Source organism: Phragmites australis, chromosome 9 (genome assembly GCF_958298935.1).
Source record: "Phragmites australis chromosome 9, lpPhrAust1.1, whole genome shotgun sequence".
NCBI lineage: Eukaryota > Viridiplantae > Streptophyta > Magnoliopsida > Poales > Poaceae > Phragmites > Phragmites australis.
The window spans coordinates 7,389,549-7,403,648 of record NC_084929.1 but is presented as its reverse complement, the minus strand read 5'-3'; the positions used below and the strand labels follow the sequence as shown (position 1 = coordinate 7,403,648).

The 14,100-nt window shown below is 42.3% G+C and overlaps 1 protein-coding gene across 1 annotated transcript; it reads left to right on the top strand.

Moving 5' to 3' along the window:
* Nucleotides 1-149: 149 nt before the first annotated feature.
* LOC133928582 (uncharacterized) lies at nucleotides 150-4,998 on the top strand. Its single transcript, XM_062374992.1, has 4 exons — nucleotides 150-777; nucleotides 3,678-3,833; nucleotides 3,917-4,319; nucleotides 4,475-4,998. Exons 1-3 carry the CDS (start codon nucleotides 190-192, stop codon nucleotides 4,316-4,318), a joined length of 1,146 nt encoding a protein of 381 aa, XP_062230976.1. The 5' UTR covers nucleotides 150-189; the 3' UTR covers nucleotide 4,319; nucleotides 4,475-4,998.
* Nucleotides 4,999-14,100: the final 9,102 nt, after the last annotated feature.

The window sequence follows — 14,100 nt, the reverse complement described above, 5'->3', positions numbered from 1 at the left end:
GAAAAGTCGAGTGGACGAAGCAAGACTCACGAGCGGGCCGCTGGGCCCACATTTCTGGGCTCATGGACCCAAAAGCAAAACCCATTGGGCCGTATGGGCCCAGTCTTCGCAACAATGACTCCACACAAGCCGGAGACGGATCCATCTCCATTCGTCTTCCCCAGACCCCAAAACCATATCGCCGCTGCCATGTCGTCGTCGCCGTCTCCAGCGAGCCGCCGGCCCCCGGGCCCTCTGGCGCTGGGGCTGGAGTCCTCGGCCAACAAGATCGGGATCGGAGTCGTCTCCCTCTCCGGGAACATCCTCTCCAACCCGCGCCACACCTACGTGACCCCGCCGGGCCACGGCTTCCTCCCCCGGGAGACCGCGCAGCACCATCTCGCGCACCTCCTCCCACTCCTTCGCGACGCGCTCGCCGAGGCCGGAGTCGCCCCCGTCGACCTCGCCTGCGTCTGCTACACCAAGGGACCCGGCATGGGCGGCCCGCTCCAGGTCGCCGCCGCCGCGGCACGCGCGCTGTCGCTCCTTTGGCGGAAGCCGCTCGTCGCTGTCAACCACTGCGTCGCGCACATCGAGATGGGACGCGCGGTCACGGGGGCCGTGGACCCCGTCGTGCTCTACGTCTCCGGCGGGAACACGCAGGTCATTGCCTACAGCGAGGGAAGGTACAGGATCTTCGGGGAGACCATCGATATCGCCGTCGGGAACTGCCTGGACCGCTTCGCCAGGGTCCTTGAGCTCTCCAATGATCCCAGCCCCGGGTATAACATCGAGCAGGTAACCTGTTCGATCAAATGCCGACTTGATTATCCCGTGGTTCCTGCTTAACCTTGTTTGAACTGTAGCTGTATGTGCACATAGATGCTAGTTTACACCCTTTTCTCCATCAACCATTGCATTTCGTTCATGGAGATGAACTCGGTGTTTAACTGGTGACCGGGAATCTGGGATTACTAAAATAGCAGTAGTATTGCTGCAAGGGGAGGATGTATGATACAATCAGGTGGGTATGAATGCGGGGAATTGTCAGCGAAGCTTTGGCACTCTTGAGCTGTTTACTGATGCTAGACATGCCATTTTATTGAAGTATTGACCCTCACAATGAAATGCTTGCATTTGGGGACTGGTTGGTTGCCTCTGTGTGCAGGTATACAAAAAGCTTGGCAAATCCTATGTTCCTTTGTGTGACAATGTGCTTGGGCAGTGAAGTTTGCCATGGCTTCATTCAGTCTGTGTGATCACTTGTCCTTCCTCGTTTTCTGTTAAGCTAGCAGCCTAGCACATGTGGGCGGCCAAACACATCTAAGTGCTGTTAAGACACCTCATACAATCAACCAAACAAAACCTTAGCTGAATATAAACAGCTAAAAGAACATGTATTGTATTATCCAGTCCAGGTTGAGTGCATCCATGGGTTGTTTGGTTGCTTGAAGCACTTTAACCTGTATGGGTTCATAATTAGCTTCATCCTTGAGATTATTTTACCTTTGTTGTTTCTCAATTGTTTATAATAAATTGAGATTTTGTTTGGCTGGCTCTCTGAAGTTGCCCTGAATGTGTTATGTGTTGAGATAGTGTTTGGTTGGGTGTATGTGTTAACTTATGTGAGTGGGAGGGAGCACATGTTATTGCATAAGATGAATGTAACCATGCTGGATGAAGCTGCATTAACAATGGATTGTGTATTTCCATGTAGATGCAGATATACTTGACAGGTTGACCCATAATTACACTACCCTATTCAGGGTTCACCAACACAAGATTTTCAGCCTTTCATGCTCCACAACCTCGCCTCCTTTAGTGCAAGCCCCCATAGTTTTGTACCACAACATTATTGCACTGCCCATCAAGTTGCATGAGTTATCGATGTTATTGACTGTATCCTGCTTGATGTATCAGGTAGCAAAATAGAAGTGAGCTAGTCTATTGTCTGTGGTGGAGGGGTGATGCAACGTTGGAATCCTTTTGAGAATATTTATGCGCTGAAAGCCTGAAATCTGGATTAGAATTTTTGTTCCAATGACAAATATTTGTTCAGATAAAAATATATCTTAATTGAATTATTGAAAATAAAACATTAGACAATTAGGCTAACATACTTAGCGTTTATTAGGTTATGCTTAAGCCTCTTGAATTGGACAGACTGTCAAGGACTTCAGCTTATAAGCGCCGGAAGCCTTCCCATTGGCTCCAGCTTAGTATTAAGTAGGCTTGAGCTTATAGGATAATCACATGAAGCTCCCAATGGTTTGGGCTATTTTCAGCTTATAGGCTAGTTGAAGTTGAAGCTAGACCAAACAGATCGGAGCTTCATGCATACTCTATAAGCTTAAGCCATAGGGTTTTTTTGAAATTTAGCACAATGTCTGCTTCACTTTTTATAGTCTGAAATTAATTATATGCTATGAATGTCTTAGAACATTGTGTTCTTCTGGATTGCTGATTGCCATGTCACTAGGCACATCAATTTGCATACTAGGTTTTCATAGTTATGTTAGCATTTGAATAACACAAGGGTCTGTATATTCAAATAATCCCTGTGCGGCATGTCATCATCGGATTAGCTTTGTTTTGGAGGTAGATCATTGTCTTATGGGTGGCATGATAGGCCCTGCTGTCACAGAGAGCTGTGTGTCAGGATGTGTACATATGCCTGTAGGGTTGTGTTAAAAGTAGGTGGTAGGGTAAACAATTTGTGGTCTGGGCAGTGATCATGTAATTGATGTTGCTGTAGGGTATTATTCTTTCATTGTATCACCACAACCAGTGATGGCATATTGAAGGGACTTTGCCAGATCCAAATCATTATTTTGGTTGTGTACAGTTTTATTAAATAAGCTTGTAAATGCAATATGCTATTCGTGCCCAATCAGGTTTTGACCAAACTATATACTTGGTTTTGCCTTCATGAAAGCATGAAATACTGCTAATTCAACGTTCTATCAGCTCTGTTCCATTCTTCTTTGATCTTAGAAAATAGTTATTGTATCCTTAGCGTCCATTCAGATGGTTGCTAAAATTGCAATTCATGGTTTCTATGAATTGTAATTCATGCAACTCACTATACTCAGGTGTGTTAAAGATTTTTCTTTTTGCCATGAAAATTTTCATCTTGCCTACTGCTGCTGGCCCCATTGCCCTTCCTAGCCCACCTTGCCTGCCTAGTCGCCTTCTTGGACTGCCTGCGTTGCCTGATTAGTTACCACCTAGGACTGCCTAGGTGGCCAGCCTACTCAGTTATCTCTTGTAGCAAAAACGTGGTGGCTGGGTGTTGCCAGCGCGTAGGTGACCTGCCACCTTTTAGAACACTGAGTATCTTTTATTGCTAACTCTGCCCAAATCATAAGCATAAGAGGCCTTCCATTCTTCTGTAGCTTCAAAGTTCTTGAGTATTTCTTATTTTGTTCCACCTTATTTAGTATCATGGGCATTCCTGTCATCGCCTCAAAGAGAATCCTGGTCAAGTTACATCACTTTATATTTTTGTTGCCCCTTTTGTCTTTTTTCCCTTGTTGTTAGTTCGATGTGCAGGAATATATCAATTATTTTGGTTTTAAGTTGTGGAAACTAGAAAATTATCACCTTAATTAGCAATTTGACTTGTTTAGCAAACAAAATTTATTTCAGAAGTGGTGGTTATTACTTATTAATGTACCATATTAAGTTTCCTTGTTCAGCTTGCGAAGAAGGGAGAAAAGTTCATTGATCTCCCTTACGTTGTAAAGGGTATGGATGTGTCATTTAGTGGCATATTGAGCTACATTGAAGCTACGGCAACTGAGAAGCTTAAAACTAAAGAGTGCACACCTGCAGACTTATGCTACTCATTGCAGGTACATGCATTCCTAAACTCCTTTATCCTTGTATAATAATTGGTGATGCTTAGTTGGTACTGAAGAAAAGTCAAACCATCCAGGAAACTCTCTTTGCCATGCTCGTTGAAATTACTGAGCGTGCAATGGCACATTGTGATTCGAAGGACGTTCTTATTGTTGGTGGTGTTGGATGCAATGAACGTTTACAAGAGATGATGAGGATTATGTGCTCAGAAAGAGGTGGTAGGCTGTTCGCAACTGATGACCGATATTGTATAGACAATGGGGCAATGATTGCATACACTGGTTTACTAGCTTATGCACATGGTGTGACCACTCCCCTGGAGGAGTCGACATTTACTCAGAGATTCCGAACTGATGAAGTTCATGCGATTTGGCGGGAGAAGGAGATGCCAGTGTTAACTAACATCCATGCAGATGCAATAGCTGAAGTATCCAAAGATGAAGCCTCCATGCCAACTCCAATCAACGTAGACTCCTGAGGTACAATTGGTCTCTTCAATTATGTTTTCCTGTAAATATTGTTCTCGTGATAGCTAAGGCAATTTAGGCATGATTTGCTGTTCAAGACAATTCTTCATATGCCACTGAATACTTCACAATTCCTCATCAGGATGATGTTGTTTCCTTTGTCACAGGTAGAAAAGGTGGAAACAGGAAAGCACACGAGATGCCTTTGTTTGCTGATTTGGAGAAGCTTCCGGAGACACACGGCTGGTGACTTGTGCTGTTGTGCTGCACTATGAGCCTGACGGTGACTTGTGCTGTTGTGCTGCACTATGAGCCTGACGGCATACCAGTTGCAAAGCGGTCTGCTCAGAGATACTGATCACCAACCTGGTCAAATGAATCTGTTGCATGTCTCACCTGCTGATAGTTGACAGTGATCAAACCTCACCAGCATTCTGGTTAGTTAGACTTTTCCTCTTCTTTGAGTGACCCTTCCGTTTGTTGTAAACTAGTTATCGATATCATGTGAACCAAGCTGGGGTTATCGGCAAGTTTTTCCTGGTTCTGGTATCCAGTTTCCATTTCGAAGCTGCTGCTTTTCGGGCAGCCATTTGTTCTCAGGAACGTGTACAGATTGCGTTACACGGAAGCTAGCGCCCATGGAACACGTATATGAACTATTTTCTGTTGGGTAATCACCTTTTTCTCCCCCCTTCATGACTCTGCTATGCATCATCTGCTCTGCAGCCACCAGCCATGGATGTTGGATGCACCTCTTATTGCGTAACTGATTGGTCTGACAGATGCCTAAAGCCTTCATCGTGTTCCTGCTGCATATCAGCAACGATGCAACGAATCGCTATTATCTTAGTGACCTTTTTTTCTTCCAATTTTTTAATAACTGTTCATATGAAACGCTTGTGAAATTCCACGAGACAGTTACACGGTCTAGAGCCGCCGTCAAAAAAAAAAAAAAGGTCTAAGTGTGGGCTGGTGCTTTCGGAGCAAGTTTGGTCCATCCGGGATGGGATTGAGATCCTCTAATTTCAACGTCATAACAACGTCATAACTTTGTCAGTGAATCACACGTCAATGATGAACAGCAAAGTTAGGGATCCTCATCCCGGGATGTGGCATGGACCACGTGTTCTCCCTTGCTTGTGCGCCTGTTGCTGGGGCCCACCATATGCGTCTTGGGCGGTCATCAACCTCGAGCCTTGCGGTGGCTTGTGTAGCAAGGAGGCGGCAGCATAAACCCTATCCTGTACAAGATCCTTCTCTGCCCTTCCGCTCCCGTCTGGTGGTGCCAGTACTACAACTTCGGTTCTTCCCTGGCCTCCTCTTTCTCCCTTCTCCCTCCGGCCGGAAACCGCAGCGATTCGAGCTGCATCGCGAGGAAGGCTCAATCCCGTCCGCACGCCGCCATGTGAGCTCTTTTTCACCAACACCTCTCTCGCCCTCATGTGCCCACCAGGTCTTTCATTGTTGGTACACCATCGAACACAGTCTCAACCGTAGTAATATCACCTGCAATGCAGCACGCCTCAGGCGTCCTGGACAATCGGTTTCATTATCCAGCAATCCTTCTCCAAAATGAAAAAAAAAAATCAGGTGCTTTTCAGTCTATCTTGGACCATTTTGCTGAAAATACTATTGCAAGTAACTAAAAGATGTGGCAGATTAATTAACTTGCTAATTCTTCATATATTTGAAATGAAGTTTCTTAATCTTCATGTATCCCTATTGGTCATTTACTCCTGTGCTCTATTCTTTTCTAACGTACGTAACTTCCATTTCAACTTGAACAATGAAATAGGAGCAGCCTCAGCAGAAAGTTGCTGACCGCAGGTCTGCTGCCTTGGAAGAACTGATAATAACCTGCCAATCAGCAACACAAAAGCAGTAAGCTTTCTACTATCTTCGAGACTGCTTAAGACATCCCCAAGGGGTTCCCTTCGCGGTTCCTGTTCCCCTCGTGATGGGAAAGAGACTGCATAGGGAACGGCACCAAGCCTCCAACGGCTTCCTGTCGGGTGGCGGCGCGGGACGGGATAGGAGAGAGAGTTCCAGGAAATCTCTCTCCTATCCCTTCACGGATACACCGAGCGGGGCATTGCCCAGAGGTTACAGTTGCGCGCTCGGGCGGAAGAGACGAAAGCGAGGGACAGCAACAGTTGCGCGCGCGATGAGGGCGGTGAAAGGTTGGTGGCGACGACGACGAGGTCCTGGAGGATAGATCGGTGCGTTTGTGTGGAGGGAAGCGGCGACATGACCAGAGGCGGCGCTACAACCACGACAAGTGACGACGGGAGGTACAACTTTCTGTCCAAACTCTTTTGGGTCTGATATTTTTGCCAGTTGAATCGTGAATCGGGTGAAGGAGGGGTAGAGGCTTGTCGTGCGAAGTAGGGGGACGACCGGTGATTGGGATTGTGAGGGTGTTCGAGCATGGCGTTAGGCGGCGCCACCGGTTGGGGGGATGGGGGGAGGGGAGGTCTGGTGGCCTCAAGTGTCGTCTCTGTTTGATCAGCTGTCTCGGGTAGGTCGGCCTCGGGCACCTGGATGTGTGCCGCCACAGTGCGACGGCGGCCACGACAGGAGCTTTCGCTAGTTGCGTGTTCATGGACTCTCTTGCTCTGTGGTTGTAGATGGACGCCGCAGCACTTGTTGCTCTTGTGTCGAAGCTATAGAACCATGTGCAAGAGGCGGCTATCGCGTTGAAGAAGGTGGCCAACGACAACTTGAGTCCGTACAGCACTCCTGCTGTTGTGGTCCTCAACAGAGCATTGTTGGAGGTTGACTCTATTGCAGCAGACTTGGAGCAGCTAGTTTTCCAAGTTGAGGATGTGATATGCGGCGGTGTCATGACCAACCATGTTGGTTTGGCCGACAATAGTAGCGTGCCAGTTGAAGAGGAAGCATCGGGATCCAAGGACATTGACGACGACGATGTCCTTCCCGCTGACTAGAACTCGGATCTCCTACTGTGTGCTAATACAGATGATAGCATGTCCATTGAATCCGATCGTCGTGGAGGCTATAGTCGGGTCGGGTGTTTGTTACTTAGTAGTGTGATATGGTGTCGATTATGTGGACATCAGTCCTTTTGATATTTTGGGAGTTTAGCTATAATTTGACCCTGCAAGGCCAACAATTGTTGAATTTATCAATGCCAGGGTTGAGATGGTTGTATGTTGTTTTAGTTTATGTAGGGAAGAGTTGATTAGTTTTAGATTGCAAGGATTTGGAATTGCAATGTATGAACTATGAAGTTGGATTTGTTCTGATTTTGTAATGTGTTGTAGATGTCCCATTGTTTGAGACTTAACACTTAGTCTCAATGGTGTATGGACAGTTATGCATTATCGATCATGATTGTAGTACATCAGTTGGTCTTCACATCTCATTGTGCTTGTTTAGTTGAGTAAACATTGTATATATCTCCTTTAATTTATCAAATTGCCGGTTTGTAGTGTTTTGCATGTTTGAGGTGATGAAGGGTTATGATTATGTGATAATCAGAACTGGGTGCAATTTTTGTTACTTTTCATTGGCATCTTCCAATTTTTACTTCACTTGTATGCAAGGGTTGTTATTATACTACAACTCTGGTAGTTTGGTTGGTGTGTGATTGTTGAACAGTACTTATGTATATGTGCATGCTTCGTGCTAGCAGTACAGTGCAATTGAGTGTAGTTTGCATTGGACTGCAGTACAATTGGGTGCAATTTGTGTGAATTTTTATTAGTATCTTCCAATTTGGTTGGTGTGTGATAGTTGAACTGGACTTCTGCTGACAAGCCTCGTACTTGCCGGCAATACATTGCAATTTTCAATTTGTGTTGCAAATAAGATGATTGGACACCAATTTATCTTTACAAGTTCTTTAGCATACCACATGTCTGCATTGCAGACCCTCTTATCAGTTTGACAGTGGCACTTTAAGAACAGAATATATGGTTCCTAAGCTATTTGATAAACTTTTGGAATTCTTTTGAAAGGGCAGTGTATATACATACGCATGTTCATGTCAAGTGGTTATAGAGTTCGTATGATATATCCATTCAGCTGCATTTGTATTAGGTTATTAAAGTCACAATAATATTATGGTGAGCAAGATCAAAGAAATCAGCAGATATTAGCAGTTCAGAGAAAGTTGATGTAAATTTGGAGTATATGCTGCATTTTTCTGAAGTTTATATAGTATATCTTGTGCTGAAGGGTTACTTCTGGATACCCATCACAATGTATTTTTTCATGCTATACTAACTGAAATGTTACGTTACCTTGAGTGAATACATTTTCTCCAATCTAATTCGACAGTGTTCATTTCAGGTGATTGTTCTTCACATTCCTTGTTCTTATATAGGTGCTTTATAGATCCATTTTATTAGAGTTTTCTTCACGACAGAGTGCAGCGGATGACATAGTCGGGGCCGCAGATGCAGGGAACCCTCCATTGTTCCACCTACGATGGAGATAGGTTACTTCGTGGTTCCGGGCACTCCTATCTTGCACCCAGTACCCGATGACGAACTCGGTCAATTCAGCATAGGTAGCGATGATACAGGAAAGAAGAAGCTGACCACCTCGAAGAGGAATAAGCAGAGCCAAAAATGGACCGAACAAAGTGGACAGACGAGGAGGACAAGTTGCTTGTGTCCGGATGGTTAAACGTGAGTCAGGATCTTTTTTTCATTGCCATGAAATGAAAAGAGTTTTCAGCTCCGCCTTCTTCCTCTAGGAGGTTCTCGCTAATCTACTCTCCAGATTTCCAATTGAACAGAAAGATATGTATTCTTTCATATATTTTTTTCATGTTGGCACCTCAACTATGAACAGAAGAAATAATAGAACAAACTCTTTACATTTCATGGCAAATTATTTTTTATTCGTAACATAAAATATCAGTTGTCAGTACATATATAGTGTGAGTAGGAAGCTACTATTCATGCACATGTCATACAAAAATTTGCATTTTTTTTTCACAGTGTATATCAATACGTAGTTACCTTCAAGTGACATTTATCTTGCTTTAATTTCAGCAGGCACCTCATTTTGGTTTGACCTGTTTTCTGTTCTGTGGCATGTGCAGGGAGCTTCGACTCAGTCCGAGTCACAACGTCCTTATCAATACTGGCCACCTGATCATGGATAACACCGTAGTTGCACCAGATCGAGCAGGTAAGTAGTCATGAACACTGCCACGTGTGTCCAGGTCTAGCAAAAGATTTTCTTAATCACTACATAAGAAAACAAACAAATGAGACACGAAATGAGTGTCAAGTCATGTTTGATATGAAATAAATGACGTGTCATGACATGACCTGTCACTAATGATAAAAGTGACATGTTATATTTGTGACTCATCACTTATAATTTATTATAAGTGACGGATCATCTTAGATTAGTTATAGATGACGGATTGTATTTGTGGCATGTCACATATTACGACTTATTAGTGACATGTCATCCTAGTCAGTCATTAGTGATGAATCATAACTTGATCTGTCACTAATAACTAACTTATCAGGGATAGATCATCCTACTGGTCATTAGTGACGGATCAAGTTGTGACCCGTTACCAATGACTTGATCAATACATAGAGCTATCATTTCATATATTATGTGTATATATATCCCTAGGTATTCATACATATACTTAGATTTATATATACAACATATATATACATAACATTCTTCTCTATGCAAAAGTGCATGCACATATACTCATATATATGTATAGTAGGCTAATTTTTTTATTTTTCTCTTATTTTTTCTCACCTTAGCAATATTTAGAATAAGAATTATTATACAATTTTGCTCAAATTTAATATAAGAGGTGGCGGTTATGGACACAAACACGCGTTCCCAAAATGGTGCAGAAACTTCTAGAGGCTAGAACTCAATCTTTCAAGCTATTTTGGTCTTAAAAAATTCTCCAAAACTAACAAGTCGAAGAGAAACAGATGTAATTTTTTCTCGAAATCCGTATGTAAAAGTTATGCCATTTTTACTAAAAGCACTCCGGATCACCTATTTTATTTGTTAAAATGAAAATCATCATAACAGTGACCATCACCAATGACCTTCGGTAAAAAAAGTTAAAAGGATAACATCTACGGCTTCCTTCAGAACGCACGCGAGGGTGAGGTGTTAAGTGTGCTACGCGCGGGAGTCTAGGTCGCGGGTTCGATTTCGTTGGAACGCAAAATATTAAAATAGTGTGAAAAATCGTCTGTGACACGTGGCGAGTGATGATACACTCAATGTAGTCAACTTAAGTAGGCCGTTGACTGGACTATTTGCTGCATAGCCATGGACTGCAACTTGCAATTACTACATGGCCACGTTTACTGACTGCAGGTGGCTCTTCGTTGTCTTAATTACGTGGTAATAAAGAAATGATGGATCATTATACTTAATTTTTTTAAGCAGCAGTTGCAACCACAAATATTAATTAATTAAAGTCTATCAGAACTGAACTAACGCATGCATGCATTAACAGACCTGATCCATGGTTAGCAACTCAATGCCTAAGAAATGGACTTTCCCATCATCGATTATATAATTATGACTATTGAAGCCTTAAATTTAAGTCTCTTGGCTCTTTTCACCTTTCTCACAAACAGATTAAGAACTATTTGTTAAAGTTTGGATACAATAATGTTTCGTTTGGTGTTTACAATACATTTAACTTACAAAATATTAATTTCATTTTTATCAAATCGAAATTTTTATTTATGTTGAAAAGGAAAATTTATAGGTCTAATGTCATATGTTGTAAAAAATTATGGTACATTTATATGATGCACTTAATGTGTACGAGCTTGTCCAATAGATCCAGTTGAAATGATATCTTTGGATGGATGTAAAGCTCAGCAAATTGTTTCTACACCGAGAACTGAAGATTGTGTGGGTTGTAAGAGACGCAAATCTGTCTGCCCATATTTTTTTATATATCCGTGTTTATTTAGGGTCTGAAATAACCCACAACCTAGCTATATCTTATTGATACGTAAAAAAAACTACTTGAATTGTCTGATTCCTCTTTACTAAAGAAGCATGTGCTCGAAATAATCAAGAATAGGTTTTTTTTTTTGTCAAAACGTATCTTGTCTTTATTACTTTATCATAAGTTATTTTCCTTGGTTAACAATACTTGTTATTTTTCTGATATCTGCAGGTTCAGTAATTTTCTTTTACCTTGTAAAGGAAACAAAATCGTTAGATGATATAATATATCTATTTGTTCATTAGAATTACTTCTAATGACTTATGCATTCTGTTATCATTTTCAGTAGCAGGATCCTTTAATCTAATTAAAGGAGGATTCTAAATGGATAGATGTTTTCGATTTTCACTGGAGATTATTAACCATGGACTTTCATTACGATCTGTTTTTTTTGGCAGAATTTATCACTACTTTAATTACTTTAGTGGCTTGGCCAATTATCCAAGATTCACGATTATTATATTTCCCAATGCTAGCAATGTATAACTGTCAAATATGATTATGTTCTTCACGAGACCTTTTGTTTTTTTATCACATGGGAGATAGAATTAATTTATGTTTACTTACTTTTATCCATGCAGGGGGGAGGCGGCTGTATTTAAGTACTAAGTTTAATTTATATACTGCAAGCGGTTCTATTTTTTCTTTATCGAAGTTCTAGGTATGGGCTTATATGGTTCTAACGAACCAATATTAGATTTGGTATGCTTAATTAATTAATCTTTTTACTGAGGAATAAACTAAAAGTAGTGAAAACGATTCCTATACTACTCTGTTTTTAATAATAGAGGTGAAATAAAAAGTGAAGTAAGGGTGCTCATAGATATTTGATATTATCTCCTGTCCCCCTTATTTCGAGGAATTTTTTTTACAAAGAAAAGGAACGGTGAATTTACCTATTCATTGAACCCTAGTTCGGGACTGATAGGAATCAAAACCGTAGCTTCCACCTTGATAGGATGGTGCTTTGAATAATTGAACTACAAGCCTACTGGATGGATGTCATATCTATTTTTAAATAGAACAATAAAAAGATTCTATTCGTCTGTCGTACTCTAAAAATATCGAATCATATAGTATGTAGTACATACCCACATAGTATATGTGAGGACAGTGAGAGTGGCATAACTAATATGTCGTGATTTTTATCTTTAAACATAAATGATAACCTGCCTTTCAATATGAAAAACTCTTTTATTTGTAAGAAAAGAATAAGAGAAATATGGATTTGGAAAAAAATTCCCCTTTTTCTTTATCTCTATTTCTATAAATCAGATATTTTTATCTAGAAGAAAAAATTGGTTTAGTTAATATTGACCAAGCCCTAGATTTTTGGCATAATCCCGTGGCAAAATATCTATATATTAAGCGGCCAGGCCTCGGCACGCTCCCAGGGGTCAAGCACTATAGTTTCCTATAGCTCGCATATGATAGGTGGGTCCTGGCCCTGTCCCAACTCGGACAACTCCTGCCACGCGTGAAGCCCAGAGAAACGCAACAACTTTATTTGTGAACTCTAATCACCGAGCCAAAAATCCGCCGTCGGAGCCACGCCCAACCGGAAACCGCCTCCTCCACCTTTGGCTGCCCCTCTGCTGAGGTTGCCTAGCGCCGCCAAATCCCCGACGCCACCTCCTGCCCCGCGTGAGCCCAAGGAAATGCAGCGCTTCCCTCAACGAACTCTAGATGCCGAGCCAAAAATCTGTGGCTAGAGCCATGCCCGCCGGAACCGCCTCCCCCCACCATTGGTCGCCTCTCTGCAGAGCACACCTAGCACCGCAGAAACCCCAACGAGGCCACATTCACAACACACATCAGGGTGAAAAACTGCCTATACTCTTCAAGGAAGAGAGAAGTGGTGCACCACCGTCAAGAGGCCCTGCAAGACAGTATCCAGTGCGGATTCGGTGAGGACGAGCTCGGGGGAGCGCGAATTCGACGACAATGAGCTCGGGTGAGCTTCGCTCCGAGGACAGTGAGATTGATGGAGCTCGATTCTAGCGACAACAAGGATGGGGAAACACGGATCCGGCGACACCGAAGATGGGAACTGTGGATCCGATGATGGCGATGTCGGATCCGGTCGCCATGGAGGTGGAGACGCCCGAGCCTCCATAGATGATGAACGAGAGGGAGGGGAGAGAGCGAGATGAGAGGAGAAATGAAGAGATGTGTCGTTGGGAGAGAGGAGAGAGAGGGAGATGAAAAGAGAAGGGCAGGGCTCAGGTGGAGGAGCTGTGGGGACTTAGTGTTTTTTTTTGGCTTGATCCATAAAAAAGATCTTATTTTTCCTTAAGGGTTTTGGTTTTGGTTAGTTGCCTTATTTTGTCATATTTTATCGTATTTTCTTTGTAAGCTGCTTAGTTTACTGTCACAGTTTTGACATGTTATTTTTTTTTAAGTCTCTGATCCTATCTATTATAGACTAAATTAATTATTTTACTAAACTTTACTTAAGATGTGACAGATAATTTATTCGCCACACAAAAATGTATAAAAGAAAATGCTTCAGATAGCCACTCGCCCCGCTGCGATTTACTCAAGACCTTGTTCGCACACATGTGCGCTGTCTTATTATACGAAAGTTTTGCATAAGAAGAACAAAATCATCTCACCTTCGGCTAACCTCCTTGATCTCTAACAAAATCGATGCGACTTTAGTTTTTTGGCAACCAACTGTAATATAAATTAGCATTTGATGCTACTAATGTAGCGTTATATTATATACAATATTTCTTATATTTTCGTATTGCGATGTGTGAATGTTTAAAAGAACTAATGACGCAATTATCTTTGCTG